General features: G+C 52.0%; 6 protein-coding genes across 6 annotated transcripts; 1 reads left to right on the top strand and 5 right to left on the bottom strand.

Moving 5' to 3' along the window:
• Window positions 1–787: 787 nt before the first annotated feature.
• Window positions 788–2,047, bottom strand: BU25DRAFT_415569 (uncharacterized protein). Its single transcript, XM_033707568.1, has one exon. It carries the CDS (start codon window positions 1,609–1,611, stop codon window positions 1,045–1,047), a length of 567 nt encoding a protein of 188 aa, XP_033556249.1. The 5' UTR covers window positions 1,612–2,047; the 3' UTR covers window positions 788–1,044.
• A 1,809-nt stretch (window positions 2,048–3,856) lies between these two features.
• Window positions 3,857–6,152, bottom strand: BU25DRAFT_452307 (uncharacterized protein). The gene is made up of 4 exons (XM_033709793.1): window positions 5,596–6,152; window positions 5,413–5,548; window positions 4,682–5,360; window positions 3,857–4,632 (listed from the first exon to the last, which is right to left on the bottom strand). The coding sequence occupies exons 1-4, from the start codon at window positions 5,698–5,700 to the stop codon at window positions 4,197–4,199; spliced, it is 1,356 nt and encodes a 451-aa protein (XP_033556250.1). The 5' UTR covers window positions 5,701–6,152; the 3' UTR covers window positions 3,857–4,196.
• A 3,163-nt stretch (window positions 6,153–9,315) lies between these two features.
• On the bottom strand, window positions 9,316–12,091 carry BU25DRAFT_415573 (DNA cross-link repair protein pso2/snm1). Its single transcript, XM_033707569.1, has one exon. The coding sequence runs from the start codon at window positions 12,039–12,041 to the stop codon at window positions 9,363–9,365; it is 2,679 nt and encodes an 892-aa protein (XP_033556251.1). The 5' UTR covers window positions 12,042–12,091; the 3' UTR covers window positions 9,316–9,362.
• Window positions 12,092–12,278: 187 nt separating this feature from the next.
• BU25DRAFT_443435 (uncharacterized protein) lies at window positions 12,279–13,437 on the top strand (the record flags this gene model as incomplete). Its single annotated transcript, XM_033709359.1, has 4 exons — window positions 12,279–12,372; window positions 12,616–12,800; window positions 12,843–12,903; window positions 12,938–13,437. Exons 1-4 carry the CDS (start codon window positions 12,354–12,356, stop codon window positions 13,435–13,437), a joined length of 765 nt encoding a protein of 254 aa, XP_033556252.1. The 5' UTR covers window positions 12,279–12,353.
• Window positions 13,438–14,339: 902 nt separating this feature from the next.
• Window positions 14,340–15,401, bottom strand: BU25DRAFT_217944 (carbohydrate esterase family 5 protein). The gene is made up of 3 exons (XM_033701284.1): window positions 14,830–15,401; window positions 14,663–14,780; window positions 14,340–14,613 (listed from the first exon to the last, which is right to left on the bottom strand). The coding sequence occupies exons 1-3, from the start codon at window positions 15,286–15,288 to the stop codon at window positions 14,429–14,431; spliced, it is 762 nt and encodes a 253-aa protein (XP_033556253.1). The 5' UTR covers window positions 15,289–15,401; the 3' UTR covers window positions 14,340–14,428.
• Window positions 15,402–15,422: 21 nt separating this feature from the next.
• On the bottom strand, window positions 15,423–15,874 carry BU25DRAFT_217948 (uncharacterized protein). The gene has a single exon (XM_033701285.1). It carries the CDS (start codon window positions 15,783–15,785, stop codon window positions 15,558–15,560), a length of 228 nt encoding a protein of 75 aa, XP_033556254.1. The 5' UTR covers window positions 15,786–15,874; the 3' UTR covers window positions 15,423–15,557.
• Between the last annotated feature and the right edge of the window lie 89 nt (window positions 15,875–15,963).

Consider the following 15,963-nt stretch of genomic DNA (forward strand, 5'->3'; position numbering starts at 1 on the left):
TGGCTCTGTCCTAGCTGCGTCCCTGCTGGGAACGTCCAGCTCACCACTTTTCGAAAGTCTCTGAACCCGCCAGAAGGGCACGGTGATCCCTCCAGCTTGAGAAACACGAGACAAACCACTGCAGTGGGTCCTGTAGGGTGCAGCGTGATCTGGTGATATTGGCGAAGATGTGCGACATCTCACGCTTACCATCAGCCGTGCACTTCCCCAAGCACCTCTACGGTAATCCCCACAACACTATGTCCAAGCCTGAAGTCTACAAACTGCACGGCTGTCAGCGGCAGCTTAGTGCACGTTGTGGCTGAAAACAGTTTAATTCTGGCTTGTCGAGGCAAGCACGACTCGCTCACACCACAGTCAGGCGACACTAAAACGTCACACAGCATTTCTTTGTCATGACAAACTCTCGCGAGAACAACATGCCCGCGGCAGCACCTGCGAAACGCTCTTCTGGGCGCACAACCTGAAGCGTGCAAATCGGCCTAACAGCCATCCAATCGCGACTGCAGTTGCCCTCCACTCCTCACCCTCCTGAGTGATCCAGACCCGCTAAGCCTGCACCTAAGACGGTTTGTGTGCGGTCATCCAAATGATTCACCATAAACACAACCGAACTTGTAGGCTATTTGCTATTTCCGCACCGAGCCATCCGTATTCGCTCAGAGGAATCTGGGGAAGTGGCTTGTGGACCCGCCAAAGCTTATGGCAACGCCTCCGTTCGGCAGTTTGTCGTGATGAGCATGTTAATCTCCCACCAAGAACTTGCATCGTCACGAGGGTTGGGGATCACCACTCAAGCAGGAGTGGAGTTGACCGTAGATTTTGAGCTAATGCCTTGTAAAATACACTGCACCCATTCAAGGTACATCCAATCCAGGTACGCCGTTGTACCTATTCTGAAACTGTGGACATTGTGGTCGACGAACCAGAGAGCTCGTTGCTGATAGCTGCTTGCTGGTTGCTATGCAGGGCTGTCCAATTTCGTCCGTTGCTCGCGTGCTCTTCAGCCGGCTTCACCACCACCCTGTCACCTCGAGCAACCACCTAGTCGAAGTACACATCCTCCGGCTTGTGCAGCGCCAGCTTACCCGACGAATCCGTCTTCAACACCAGCCTAGGATCCTCTTTACTAGCCTCCGCCTTCTTCCCCTCAACCTCCTTCTCCTCATACAACACCTCCACCACCTCGCCCTTCGCATATCCCTTCCCATACTTCCAATGCACATGCTGCCCCACACTCGGCACCCTCGTCTTATCGCCCCTAGGCAGACCCGAAGGGTCTCTCTCCTCGCTCTTCGCCTTCTTGCTCTGATTGCCCACCTGATTCGCGCCGCGTCCGCGCTTCATACCGCCAGGCACCTCACCATGGTCGCCGAAGTCTGAGCCGCCTGACGCGCTGCCGCCGAATGAAGAGGATTTTTTGTGCTGGGCGCGGAATTCCTGGAAGTCCTTCTTGTTCTGCTCGAGGTGCTCTTCGTCTTCCCAGTGCTCGGTGCAGTCTTTTGCGTTGACGCGGTGTGATTTCTCAACTGGTTTGTTGCCGGGCGCGTCCTTCGTCCTTGACACGAGCTCGGACTCGCCTTTGTGGTCTTGCTGTCTTGTAGTCGGCATCTTGGATCGCGTTGTCGTGGAGAAAGCGCGCAGTTGCAAGTATCGTGAGACTTGTTGTAGTCGCTGCGTTGGTTTCATGAAAGGTGAGAGTGAGACGGGAGCAGACTGATCTTATTGTCCTAGGTACCTGAAGAGACGTGCGAGAAAACAAACATAATAACAGCTGCACGCACGCGACTGCCGTTTGCTATGTACCTGTGTTTCTCCACTGACGTCGCGCAGGGGCGCCCTGGCTACATACCTTCCCAGCCAGCCTATTAACGACTCGTATACATCATCGCGATGGTGCAATTTCCCTAGTTCTCTCCAAGTCGCTCACGATCACCGCGCGGGGCTGGCGAAGCGGTACTACCAGTGGTACAAATTAGAACAGATTGATGTCGTCGTGACGTTAATGATGCCCTAGGCCATCACCGTTTGGGATCGTGGAGGTCCTCGGACCGTTTTGTGAGCTGAGGACGCGAGGATCAGGGCTAGAGGATTAGTGTGAGAGGTGAGCGAATGAGATCAGGGAAGGGTCTGAAGACCCACTTGTACTCCACAAAAGGTCGTGTGACACCAGCCTTGCGATGAGCGCACGCGAGAGCTTTACCGAAACATTATAATTGCCGACATGCGGTGCGGTGATGCCGCTTGCGATTCGCTGTAGTTTTGAACGTTTCCATTCCATGTGCGTGTGGCAGCACCCGAGCTCTCAATGCTCTTTTTCCTGGGCTGCAATTTTTCGGTGCCTCTCTCAGTCACCGCCTTCCTTTTTCCTAGGCTGTGATTTCTCAGACCTCCAAAGCCACAGCCAAGATAAAACAGGTGCAGTTACATGGACTGGTTGTCCTTGTCCAGTTGTTTTTGTGAATGCCTGTTCTGGTCACATCACATCTCGTCGCGACTGCGTTCTGTCAGCGACCTTGTAGCCTGGCAACTACCGTGCCCGTCGATTCCGTGACTGCACCTTTACCTTCAATCTCATCGATCTCCTGATAAATCGCGCCTATGAAGGAGACTTCTCGACACAAGCGGCAACGCCAGAAGACCGAGCAACCCCCCTGCCTTACTGACTGGTAACAGCAGCCACTCGCGGTGGCTTCGCTTCTCATGTCGTTGCTTGGGAGCAATCTCGTGAGTCCGCAATATCTGGACCGGCACAACTATTTGACCATATACGCATCAGTCTCCGTAACACAGATGGGAGCCTGCATGTAGCGGTCAATCGGGCATACACACTACAACCTCAGACGAACAAACAGCAAAGATCTCATACCGAAGTCCCATCTCCAGGTGAGCGGTGCGTCCAGCCTATCCAGTAGTGCGGCTGTGCTTCTGAGACAGCAGTCTCCCTGGTTTCGCCATCCGCTCCCATCCCGGAGCTTCGATCAAACCCTGGAACCTGTTTCTTGACACTTCCTTTACTCAGCAGTACCCATGATGACTGAACCCGCGGAGGTCGTCGAGACTCAGCGCCCATGGAGAAGCTGCGCTTCCGGTTTTCAACCTGTCCATCCAGGCATCTGCGAAAACCACAAGGACCCTAAAGCGTAAACGATCCAGTACCGACATCAGAGGGTCAAAGCCACGCACACTTAATGGCAAAGTATGATTGCTGAGCGGGTCAAGGACACGTTGCAGTGCATGTCCGATGCGTCTAAAATGCACAACAGGTCGGTGTTTCCCTTGAACGGGCGTCGGAGTGAAGAATATGTACATATTTGACGGCATGTGGATATCGATTTGTTGCGAGTGGCTGCCATGATATGGTTCCTTCTTTTCGAGTCCTCCGTAAAGCTTTGTAGCGCAGTGATGTTAATAGACTCTATTTAGCAGTTGCCCTCGCTCGATTTTGCGCTCCGCCTTCACTGTGCCTTCCTTAGATATCCTTCTTGTCGCGACATCCTCGCTGCATCCCCAATGTGCCAATTCATTATTGTACTGACAGGATCCCAAAGTAGCCTTCATGAAGAGCGAGAAGCTCTACGACAGCGTCATAAGCTCGGGCCGAGATTTTGCACTACAAGATGCACGTTGAAGCCATCGATATAGCGATACTGCATGTGTTCCTCCAGGACTAATTACATGTAGTAGCGATGCCTTCCAACGCATGCCACTCCTCTTTTCTCGATCTGCCCGCGGGAATTTGGAATAAAGCCTATCAAGATGCGCTGTCCGACGGTCCGCTTCAGTGGCCATGCTAGCATGGTACTAAAGTTACCTCTCTACGAGTGTGCCGTCAACTGTACCGCGAAACCGCGCTGCCATCTTTCAGTCTCATCGACTTCCAGGTCCTCTGCGTCATCTGGTTTTACCTTTTCGTACTAGAGACTAAGGATCGCAGTCTGGAGGAGCTTGACGAGATCTTCGAAGCTAAGGTTCCCGCAAGGCAATTCGTCAGGTACAAGTGTCAGATCGTGGAGGAAGCAAAGCAGGACGTCTTTGCGAACCGCAAGGTACAATAAACGAAGCACGAGGCATAAACGACCGAAACGCACTGCCAACTTTGACAGGTATAACGCCTCATAATAGATCACACATTTTCCCCGCACAATAATACAATCGTTTCAGAACAAATGACGAATCAATTTGCTGTCGCAAACCTACAAGCTCGCTACGCTTGCGTTACTACTTCGCGGCTTCGGACTTGTTTTCCCGAACTCATCCATATGCATCAACTCCACTTCGTCATTGTCCGCATGCTGCACCTCAAAGGTCTTCGTATACGTGATCTCATTCACTCCTCTTCTGCCACTCATCTGTCCCACCTTGCTCCCTGCAGTGTTGCCTAGGCCACGACTTCCATTTCCGTATCCGTACTTGGCGTGGTATGCTTGGCTGGAGACTTTCGTGGTGCCCATGATGTTGGGGAAGAAGCGGACGAGGATTACACGGATCGTGGGAAGACATGCGCAGATGATGCCTACGTTAACTTCGATGTTTGACCAATTGACTACTTCGACTTGGTCCCATGTTGGGTTTGAGGAGGCGGCGAAGGTTACGAGCGATTGGAGACGGAGGCAGGATACAACCGTGACGCTAAAGAAGATTAGTTGAAAGCTGCATAGGTTTGAGAATGGAAACTTACAATGTGCCGACAAGGAACATAACTGCCACACTGATCTTTTTGCGCCACGACAGCTGCAGCCTGAAGACCTCGTACAAGGGGAGAACTAGCATCCAGATGTCGAGTATGATGCTAACGATCGCATTGCTCCAGGCCAATGCATTCACGTTGATGCACTGGCCATCCTCGTGCTCCTTATCCCAATTGGTCCAGTAGTGGTTGATTGGTTGGCATTGGAAGACAGCAACGATGACAAATGTAAGGCCGTAAAACATAGTGAAGACAACAGTGCCCTTGAGAAGGTTCCTGATGATCGTCTTCGGAAAAATTCGTAGGAAAAAGAAAAGGAGCGTGAGCTTCAGCAGGGTCATCTGGAAAAAGTACAAGATCTCCAGAACGTACAGCCAGCGTACGAAGGCGGTTATCCTGTCAAACGGTACGGTCCATACGTCTCGTCCAAGTCCGTTCGGTAGAGCGCCTCGATCAATCAAGACTACACTGGGTACGCCAGCCAGTAAAGTCAAGATGATCGTATAGTCGTCCCATCCCAGTTCAGCCATAGAGTATATTGCCTTGTACACGATTCGTGTCAAGCCGCACGCTACACTGATGACGGACAAGACGAGGTTGGCGACTCGGGAAGTCTCGCTCTTGTCTCGTACCGGCGCATGGCATGTTGTCGCAGTGACGTTCTTCGTGGCTGTACAAGGGTCAGTCAATGTTTCAACTACCTCAATGGATCCAAGACATACTCAAGCTTTCCCTAAGCGTACATGTTGAGAGCAAGCACGTCTCTACGTTGCTCTGCAACGGCGCATTCGTGCATATGCATGTGACATTAGTAGCTGTGCAAGACGACTCTTTTATGGCAGCCCCCAAGCATTTTTGCTGTTCGTGTCAGTTGATGGTCGTTCCCTCGAGCATTTGCAACCTACTGCGCATGGCGAAAGCTGTGCAACGGCCGCGGCTAGTCCAGATGATTGAGCGAGTCCAAGAGAAATCCAAGCCAGAAAAGGGAGCAGCAATTGCAGGGACCTCATGATTGATGGCGATCACATATACACCTCCAACTGCCCAAGAAGTTGGGCATTCAGGCAGAAAAATAGGAAAATGTTCGAAAGTCGTAGCGGAACGGGCCCACACTGGAGTAAGTATATCCGTCGAATCTCCCCCTGGACGTTGAGTGTCGCAAATGTCAGACAAGGAACTGGTGACGGGAAGTTAGACTTTCGAGGGAAACCACTCCTCATATGAAACTTGGAGTCTCGACCTAGACTTACGCGACCCCGACTTACACGACCCCGACTTACGCGACCCAGACTTACGCGACCCAGAAGCGAGAAGGAAGCATCAGAAAGGCGTCAGCCTGCTGGGACCTTGAGTGTAAAAAAAGTGGAGCAGAACTAGGAGCAGCGATCCATTTTCGAGGATGATGCTGTAAGCGTACCGGTCTTTGGCATGGTGCGCAGAGATGATCTCAAGCCTATTGATTAATATCTCGAATGAATTGACCAGGCGGTAGTTGTCTGACAATTTATCCCCCTGCACAGGCATCACAACTGATCGTTCAGCTGAGGCGACCATTTTCCCTCAGCGGGTCGACCCATCGTAAGGCGGAATGGCGTGCAGGAAGGCTTGTCGCTAATGGACGGAGGTCCCTCTCTTTGGAAATCGGAATATTCCTTCGTCAGCAGTAACGGGCAATTTGGTCCGCTAGTTGCAGGGACCGACTGCAAGGCATTCAAATTCGCACATGCTTCGTGCCGCGATAAGTCTCGTGACTGTCCTTTCCCTCACATAGTTACAAACTTTGGTTCCGTTAACTTAACGAGAAGTATAAACCCAGAAGCTTCTGTCGCCGTACGCTCGCCGGCTGGGCAACGATTTCCCCATGGGTGTGCGGGGGGATCCGAGCTTGTTGGCGCAATCTTGGATCGGATCGCCACCGACATCCACGCGAGATGTTGCACTGCGAAAATCAAATTTCGCAAGTTCTCGAGCCAACATCTTGTCGATAACACCTCGCATAGGCAACGTTACAGCAAGTTGCTCTCCGAACCATGAGCGAGCCGCGCTTCAACTTGCCCTGACTCGCGATGACTCGCGTAGTGAACAATCTCCCGTTCGTCCGCTGTCATTCGTAGGTTCCGTCAAGCATCTTGACTTTGCTAATGTTGGGAAAGTGCCATAGGACATCCTGAAACGGATCGTAAGCTGTACAACCCATAGCGGAGTCACTTCGGCGCCATTCGCCCGAGAGATGATGTAATTTTTGCAGCGCTGAAAGAAGTCTGCTGCCACAGTTGCAGCCCCTTTTGCCAGCCTCTGTCAGGCGATCAATTAACTGTTTAGACACTGAGGTTCTCCAGTTGACGCACAATCAGTTCATCTCAACCAGAGATGCTGAACTAGCGATTTGCTCCGGCGCGGTGCGGACCACATCTCGTATTCTGTCACTGCGCAATTGCTGTTCGTACGAACAACCCGTGGACATCACAATCGAGAACCAAAGGACTCTGCTCCGCCACTATCTTTCAGGGAAATGAACTCAATTTGTGAATCCATTCATGTGTTATGACCCGGGTTGAAACACATGCCTAACGGTCTATCATCCTATACAGGTTACTCGAAACATGCCCCAGCCAGTTAGTAGCGAAACTCGCCTGCACTCATGAGGACCTTGTTTTCCCTCAGGGGTTAGCTCACATACCGTATCAGTCTACCTCCATCTACATTTATGTACTCAAATATCACCGACGACAAGTCCACAGCTTGCGATATGACAACAGCACATGAAGAACTCCAAATGCACCAACTTCACGAATTAACGCACTAAGAAAGTGCCGGCGCAAACCGACGCTAAGGCCCACAGCCGGACCGAAGCAAACGCAACCCCCCCCCCCGGGGAAGAGCTTGATTGACAGCAGCGATGCAGTTGAGAACGCTCTTGTATGTCGATCATGTTCGCACGAAGTCAAGCCCTGTGACTATCACGCTATGCTGTCGGGAATCTTGCCTTTGCTTTTTGTAGCAATCCCCAGCATAGATAGGAACCGGCAGATCTTACGGCGCAGATCCCTTGCGGCACCTCCCTTGCGGCACCTCCCGTGCGCATGAGCACTTAAAAGATACTCTGAAGGATACCTTTCGCCTGTTTCTGGTTGATCAGGTCGCGCAAACTCCCCTAAATGGCAATCATCGTGAAGCAGAAGAGGAAAATTATCGACGTCGTTGTTGTCACTGCCCAATTTGGGCATGCGCTTGGAGTCTACGGAAGCACACAGCAGACGACCGACTTCCGCACAAGCCGGGTGGATAGGACTTCATTGGGCTGTCAGCTACATACAGGTGAGTGGGGTACGAGTACGTTGATATGCAGATCCAGAGACTCATGCTGTTGTACGCTGGTGTAAATTTGAGTCAGGCGCTGCTCGACTGGGAAGTAGCGCATGCAGTCGACAGTACACATCACTATTCGTGATGGCCCTTATTATGAACAGAGCAGGTATCGCAGACCAACCGTCTTCCGTACTCTACGCTAGTCCACATCATCCTTCATGTTCTTCACCTCCTCCATATCCATCGAAATATGAGTCTCCTTTGCCCGCTTGCGTCCCAAAATCTCGTCTGTCTTTGGCTTGTACTTCTTCGTGATCCGCTCGCGCATTCTCTATGCCCCTTCAATCAACTGCGCTTGCCTCTTGAACTTCGCTAGTTGCCTCTTTTCCCTCCGCGGCCTGTCGACGTTGGCTCCCTTTCGTCGCTCAAGGACAGGCGCAGACGCATCATTTGCTCTGGTGCCTCTGAGTGCACGATCGACTGCGGCCAACTATGAGTCCTCTTCGGCATCAAGGTGTCTGCAGTGTCTACAATACACGTAAAGTAGGACACCGACCACGAAAACGGCACACTCGCGTCTACGGTGGAACTCTCAGTCTGGCATAGCGGTCGTGATGTACAAGATGGAGAACATCGATGCGAGCAAGTAGTGAGCGATCGTCCAAGACTGCTGTTTTCACTCTTTGATCGGCATGGTGTCGTTGACGAGTGGTCGAGGTTGTTGTGGGATGCTGTAGTTGGACATTGACAGTGAGCGGCATTGCGTATGTGTACCGTAGGACCGCACTGCGTGCGCAGTGAAAGGAGGATTCTTGGCAAGCTAGGACAGCTGCTTCATTCACATCGCGCTACCCGCCTCTTTACACTTGTGTAAGAGCGAGCTGCACTGGAAAGAGCGGCCATGACTTGGTCTCCACAAGATTGGTTCACTCGCTCTTGCTGTGCAGAACCACACACATCTGGGCATATGAAAACACTCTATCATCTTCGCCTCTAGCTGTTTCTCTCCTCTTTCACAACGTAACCCATCATTCTCAACCACCGCGGACCGCGAGATCGTCAGGATTGACTTCTGGTTTGAATCTGCGTGCTCAGTACGTCTACCCCAACGAGTGAGAAGGAGGACTTACTGCCTAAACATCATTCCGCCAACCTCGATCAGACGCAACGAGTGATGAGCTTTCGGTAGTCTGGACTCTTGTATACATTGAAGTAGCTTCGCCAACGAACAAATAGCTGAATAATCACACAACCAAACAGCCCAAACGTCTGTATGCTCATACATACGTAATGATGGATTCTCTGCTACTTTGGGTGTATTGTTTTCTCCAACCTCGGCATCACAAGTAGCACACAGCCTAAATCAAGACCAGCCCTCCTCGCCCAACTTGAATAAACCGTTTTTTTTCTTCTCTACTGCCCACTTCTCGCACCACCCCTTCATCCTCTCCCTGCTCTTCGCACTCCCGACATTGACGGTAGGGATGATCTTATCAATGTTGAGCGCACAGCAGAACATTGTCAGCTCCCTGAAGCTGCTATGTTCAGAGTACGGTACGCCAAAGCAGGACGATCGACTTGTGCTGCCGCGTTGCGGTGTCAAGTCTTTCATGCTGAATGTAGATTTCCAGTTCGACGAGTGCAGAACGGTGGACACGAGAGGGGAGTCGGTGAATCGAGAGTTCGGTGGCCGGTAGTTCCAGCCGCTGGGTCGGAAACCGACAGCGCGGGAGAATGTATCGGCGTAGTCGCGGAGGTAGTCGTCGAGCGTATCGGCGCGAATCTCGAAAAGAGGTGTCATGTGCACTTGACCCTTTCGTGGATCGGTGGTGAGCAGTGCGTTCAGCTCGGGATCTTCGAGCGCGCAGCATATGCGCTGTTTGTTAGGTGGTGCGTAGATGAGCGAGCCGAGGGCTTTGGCGATGCCGACGCAGATGCGCTCTTTACCGATACTGTAGGTTCCTACGATGACGAGGAGACGGCCACGGTCTGGTGATCTAGGTGGTCCTTCGGGGTTATCGGTGGAGTTTTTGTGAACGAATTTCGTCATGCCCGCGCCGGCGCGCTCGCGCTTCATTTGCTCCCAGCCGTCGGTGTCGTCGGCGCGGACCTTATTGAGCGACACGCACATGTCTGCACAGGCTTGGATGACTTGTTGCTGGGGCGGGAATGCGTACTTTGGTGTGAGATAGGTTGTGTCGAGGTAGCATACGTCAAGCTTTTGCTGTCTGCTCGCGCCACTGACTGCGTCGATGACATCTGGTCGAAGGAGCGGATGCTCGATGTGCATCTGACATGCTCTGAAGTCACCACAGTGGAGCACACGTTGGAGCTTGGGCTTTGAACCTTTGCTGATTTCCTTCTCGAACAGGAAGAGAGAGCTGCCAGGGCAGTGGTTGGCTGAGATCATGGTGCAATGTACACCTTCCGTCCCAGGTATCTCGGTCTTCTTCTCGAAGTCCAAATCTACCACCCACTTCGGATCGACGCGCAGCTGTTGCCTTACAAGATTGCCAGTAACCTTGCTGCAATAGATGGGGCCGTGTGACCAGGACGAGGTCAGGCCGATGTAGTGATCGCTATGGAAGTGGCTGAGAAAGTAGGCGTTTTGTCCCTTTACTGCACCATAGCGGAACGCATCGACAGCAATGAAGAAACCAGGCATGATCTTGTAGAAAGGGCATGTGCGCTCGAACGAGGGCTTGCCCCTTGCCGCATTGTTGGCGGCCGCCGCAGTGGCCCATGCAACATCTTCAGCGTGACCAGCCATCAGCTTCGAAAATGCCGATGTCGATGCTGTGTCCTTCTTCCCTCCAAGCTGGAACGGATTCGCCTGCGCCTCTCTTGGCGGCCTTGCTGGCCGCTTGAACGCTTTAGCATTTGTCACTGGCGTAGGTGTGCTGTCTCGTTCGACCTTGACTGGCAAAGGTAGTGGTATTGGCTTCTCGTCCAGACATGCATTGACATGCACCAAGCTCTCTTGTTCTGACAAGCCTTTGAGGCTACTGTTGCACAATGGACATGTAGGTGCGGTAGCGTCGTTCGCTTCATCGTTCGGGTTCTCGTCGATCGATCCTTCGGGGAACAACGAGGGGGCGTCGAAGTCTTCTGGATCGCCCTCGAAACCTGTCGCATCCATCTCTAGCTTCCTCTGCTCTTTCATCCACCGCCGCTCGTCGTATTCTTCTCCTTCGAGGAGTTCGTCATCCTCGAGATCGGCCTCTTCGAACTCGTCGCGTCCAAATTGTGATGTTTCTTCGGTCTTCAACTGGGATGGCGCGTGATCGACTGTCGATTCGACGTTATCTGCGTGAGATGGGTCCTCCAGTGGTTTAGAACATGGCGAATCTTCTGATGGCTCCTGCTTAATCGTACCTCGTCTTGGGAGGAGCAACTCTGCGTCCTCTTCATCATCATCTGAGTCATCCACGAATGGCCCAGACTTCGTCCGCAGCTTTGGTAGCTTTGGCGCTTTGCTCGGCAAGGCTTCAGCAGCAGGAGCATTCACAGCCTCTGGTGGAGGCGGAGAACAGGCTGGAACTGCAAGTTCTTCGCTAAGCTTCCTCTTCTTGTTGCTCCCGCCATTCTCGTTGTATCGTGTCTCATCGTCGATCGTAGAGGTCATAACGCCACTGGCAACCTCATCGCTCCAGCCTGCGTCCTCCTCTGTACCTTCCAGCTCGATTGTGGGATTTGAGCCTCTCTCTTGCAGGAAGATGCGGTTGTTGATGTCTTCTGCCTTCTTGAAAAAAGCCATGATGTTGCCGTTGGCAGGGCCCTGTGGTTTGGGCTTGTACTTGCCATTGTTGGCTGGCGTTTTGCCGCCCCATTCCTTCGAGACCAAAGTAGTCTGTGTCTGCTTTGGCGGCGGAAGAGCTGTCTTTGTCTTAGGCGTGGCCTTCTTCGTCATGGTTTTGGCGGCCATAGCTGCGACTCTCGATGAGGAGCGGGGTGGCGAGGGTGCGCGACCTGTCGATGGTGCCAATCGAGTGGTATCAGAGAGCTCGCGATTCTCCCGTGGATTTCTGAACATGAGGTTCATTACTCATGAGGCGTAAGGGTTGTCTAGGGCATTGAGGAAGTGGCATTGTTCGTATCGTTGTGTTTAATTGGAAGTCACGACCGACACGCCAAGAGAAGCGCGCTAACACGTGACGAGCCAAAGTGCTTTCGGTTGCAAAACGCCGATATGCCGACAGTCAAGCAACGACAGACTACCCCAGATATAGGGTACGCGTACCCTATACGTACCCCTTCGAGTCTAAATTCTCTCGAACAACTGGAGTCCGCCTTTGACTTTGATGGAAGAACACCTACTCATAGGCAAGTGTAGCTCCATTGCATTATCATCGCAATGTCATTTTTATACCATGGTCAGCGATTGATCAAAGATGGGTCAATAACTACCTGATCCGTAGGTCAGAACGCCTGGGACGTGGAGGTCAAGTATGAATACTTTTCTGAAGCTGTCTACGTATTTTCCTTCTTTTGACCGCTGCGATCTCTTGCTGTTCTTCTGTTTCTTTCTCTAAACGCTCTCCTATTAGCTGCTTCATGCGCGGCAGAACTCGCGATCACATTCGCTCACTTTGCATTGATCACCTTTGGCTCATCAGTAACACGCGTCCTCATCCTCTCCAACACCCACGAAGGCTCCCACCCCTGGCCCTACACCCCCTCTCGCCCCGCCCTAACCGTTGATGTGCTCCTCCACTGCGGCGATCTAATGCAAGTAGACGGCCTGTCCGCCTTCAAAAAAGCCATGTCCAACATCCGTACAATCGACGCAGAACTCAAACTTGTTATCGCTGGAAACCACGACTTCGAGCTCGACGAAGCGTAGGTGGGCGAAAATGTCGAGGTAGGAGATGATATCGAGGAACCACTGGAAGATCACAAAGGGTGTGTCGCTTACATGAAGTATTTGAGAAGGTGAAGGTGTATTTTACCTGGATGAAGGAACGCATACATTTACGCTCAATGATGGAAGGACGTTCTCGATATACGCGAGCCTGTACACGCCAGCGTTCGGCGATTATGCGTTCACGTATGGGGACCATGCAGATCGGTTCAACGCAGGCGCTAACCCGGTCCTAGCGGATGTCGATATAATCATGTTGCACGGACCGCCTGCATTCCCAGCGTATGCGGACTATACGCTCGATACTGCGTGTGATGGAAGGCATTGTGGTTGTGAGAAGCTTGCTAAAGTTGTGAAGAGAGCGCAACCGAAGCTGCATTGCTTTGAGCATAATCATGAAGGTAGGGGTGCGGTGAAGATGAGCTGGGGTGATGAGAGGCTAGAGGAAGTCAGTGGTGTGAAGGAAGATGCGTTTGAGGTCGTGCAGGTGAAGAAGTACAGGAAGGGCGAAACGATGCTGGTTAATGCGGCAATGTTTGGGGAGGACAAGGAGTGGATTGATGATATGAAGGTGTGAGCAAAAGTATTTGTAGTCTTCGACACAGTACAACAAGGAACTCTCGTCACAGCGCTACTCTTTGTCGTTGTCATCACGGCGTCTCGTTTGTGACGAGTGGTCATGCAAACATCGAAGTGAATGTGACCTTCAAGCACACACCGCCGCAAGGCTGTGCACATGATCGCATTGGAAGAAGCATCGGATGACCAAAACAAATGAACGAAACAACAAGATACTGGTAAATCCAGGGGAACCCCAGTATCGAACTCACCGTGGAAACCCGCGGTACCAATGCGATGGTTTTCTCAAGGTAAGGTATCCCAGGCCCGCCCACCTCGACGTGAATCTGTTGAAGATTTTGGAAGATCTCCTTGTCTATATACCGATGTGAACTGTGTCAATAGGCGAGTTATGTAACTCTGCATGCGCCCATGTGCGAGCGTTCATAGAATGTCACGCAGTGGAAAGGCGCAATATGTGTCGTCTGTCACTGCCTGCTTTCACTGCACGGGATGCGCCCACACGCACAATTATCAAGATATGCTGTCAAACTGGTCACCCATACCCCCATAGCTCGTATTGGATACTGGTGAAAACCGAAGACATTCTTGAAGCGAGGCAGGAGATAAGTAATCTGACAACAGCCGTCAGTCTGACACAGGATCTCGGCCATGTACTGTCAACTATCAGCACGTCTAAAATTACACTGCATGCCTACACGACCACACTCAGCTATAGGCAGACAATGATAGCCTTTCGACGACCTCAATGCTTCTATACTAAATTCACGGATTCTGTATCCTCGACACTTGTAGATCATTTAGACTGTTAAGTGCAACTACAAAAATTGCATGTCAGACAGCTGTATCATGAACAGAATGCATATATTCAACTTTCATTAATCATCACCTAGCATCTTGTAGCCCTCAGACTGGAATTTCAAAGTGTGATGGTTCAACAACGCAGCCTCACAGTACGCGTCTAGTCATGTTTTCCTCGCCGAAACCACTTAAGCAACCTTGCTAGCGACAAAGGCGGCAGCAGTAGGAGCATCGATCTCGTAGTTCCTGTGCTGAGGAGTGATGATAATGCCGTTGTCGCAGATGTTGTCGCCCTCGTGGCAGATAATGAGGACCTTGGAGGCAGCGACACTGCCAAAGGACTCATCGCGGTCGGCATCACCGAAAGTGACGACTGCAAAGGGTCAGTATCAACATCCTCAAAATTGAAAGATGTGACTTACCGGCGCTGACGCGAGCAGCAGCAGCAGCTGTGAGCCTTTGTGTGGCAGTGTGAACAAGTTGAGCGCCCTGGCTGTAGCCAGAAACCACAATTTTGGTCGATGGGCACTTGCTGATGGCCTGTTCGTCTATTAGCAGCTGTTCAATCTGTGGAAAGGTCGAGACATACTGTGTTGATCAAGTTGAACATGGTGGTTGCACCATTCGCATCACCTCCGGCAAGGAAGCCGAGGATGTCAGCTGGGTAAGTGACACCCTGGATAGCCAGGCGGCTGGTTCCACCCAGACTGCTAGCAAGAGCGTTGAAGAAGGTCGGGCCCTCGCTGTCAGCAGATCCAGTGTTGCCGTCCTGAGTGGTACCGCGGGCATAGATGACAGTAATATCACGGCAAGCGGTGCCGTCAGTCAGCTGGTTGTATGTGTCGCTGCCATATTGGCGCTTGGTCAATGTAACCTTCTCAGGCACATTGCCGGCCTCGAGCTGTTCAGCGTACTCCTCAATAGTAAGACCAGTGTCGATGACATCGGTAACCGGGAAGCTGACTCCCTCCTCCTGTGCAACTGGTGCTGGAGCAGTAAGGGCTGCGCCTAGCAGAGCAGTGAATGGGAGAATAGCCTGAACCTTCATCCTGAGCGAAGTTAATCAACGAGTGATGGACTATGATACGTTTCAAGGCGAGGAGTGAGCGGATGCTGTTGCTGGCTGCTGAGCGACTACTTGCACGACGATCTGATATTTATACTCGCCCTGTGTACTCAACGGAAACCTGGATATGCCCGTCACGATTGTCTCCCCGCTCTTTCGATAACGGCCATCTCCTTGTGAACTTGGCATATAACGGTATATGGCTCGTTCAGGAACGTAGTCTTCCTGACTGGTTCCTCACTCCGGCCCCTTCAGGTGTTGACAACCTCGATAGAGTGCTGACCGACGAGTTGACTGCAAAAGCAAGTCAAAGCCGACCAATCGTGAATGCGGGGAAGCTCACGTTGAATCATGCGCCTTGTGTCGTTGATGGTGTGCATCCTGGCGCATGGGAGGCTTGTTTGGAGCACAACCAGTCTTGGTCGTTTGTCCGGCTCTTGTAGTCTTGACCTTCTCCATCGCGTTAGGTAGCCGCCCATGTACCGAGTGCACGTGGGGATTTGTGACGAATCTCATAGGTGCTCGGATGGAAGTTGAATGAAGGAAATCTGACTGGTCAACATCTCGGTGTTTGTTGGCATTTCCTTCACAGCAATCGAGCGCAAATAACAAGCCCGATGGAGATGCAACCGCGTTCAGGTTGTTCGGCGCGTCTGC

Source organism: Macroventuria anomochaeta (assembly GCF_010093625.1).
Source record: "Macroventuria anomochaeta strain CBS 525.71 unplaced genomic scaffold BU25scaffold_48, whole genome shotgun sequence".
Classification (NCBI taxonomy): Eukaryota; Fungi; Ascomycota; class Dothideomycetes; order Pleosporales; family Didymellaceae; genus Macroventuria; species Macroventuria anomochaeta.

Excerpts from the sequence above, each read along its gene's own strand:
- BU25DRAFT_217948 (XM_033701285.1), bottom strand. The coding sequence starts at position 15,785 with ATGGGCGGCTACCTAACGCGATGGAGAAGGTCAAGACTACAAGAGCCG.
- BU25DRAFT_415573 (XM_033707569.1), bottom strand. The coding sequence starts at position 12,041 with ATGAACCTCATGTTCAGAAATCCACGGGAGAATCGCGAGCTCTCTGAT.
- BU25DRAFT_452307 (XM_033709793.1), bottom strand. The coding sequence starts at position 5,700 with ATGAGGTCCCTGCAATTGCTGCTCCCTTTTCTGGCTTGGATTTCTCTT. Across the intron at positions 5,549-5,595 it reads CACAGCTTTCGCCATGCGCA|CAAAAATGCTTGGGGGCTGC; the intron begins GTAGGTTGCAAA and ends TGACACGAACAG. Across the intron at positions 5,361-5,412 it reads TACGCTTAGGGAAAGCTTGA|CCACGAAGAACGTCACTGCG; the intron begins GTATGTCTTGGA and ends ACCCTTGTACAG.
- BU25DRAFT_415569 (XM_033707568.1), bottom strand. The coding sequence starts at position 1,611 with ATGCCGACTACAAGACAGCAAGACCACAAAGGCGAGTCCGAGCTCGTG.
- BU25DRAFT_217944 (XM_033701284.1), bottom strand. The coding sequence starts at position 15,288 with ATGAAGGTTCAGGCTATTCTCCCATTCACTGCTCTGCTAGGCGCAGCC. Across the intron at positions 14,781-14,829 it reads TGTTCAACTTGATCAACACA|GCCATCAGCAAGTGCCCATC; the intron begins GTATGTCTCGAC and ends ATAGACGAACAG. Across the intron at positions 14,614-14,662 it reads TGCTGCTCGCGTCAGCGCCG|TCGTCACTTTCGGTGATGCC; the intron begins GTAAGTCACATC and ends GACCCTTTGCAG.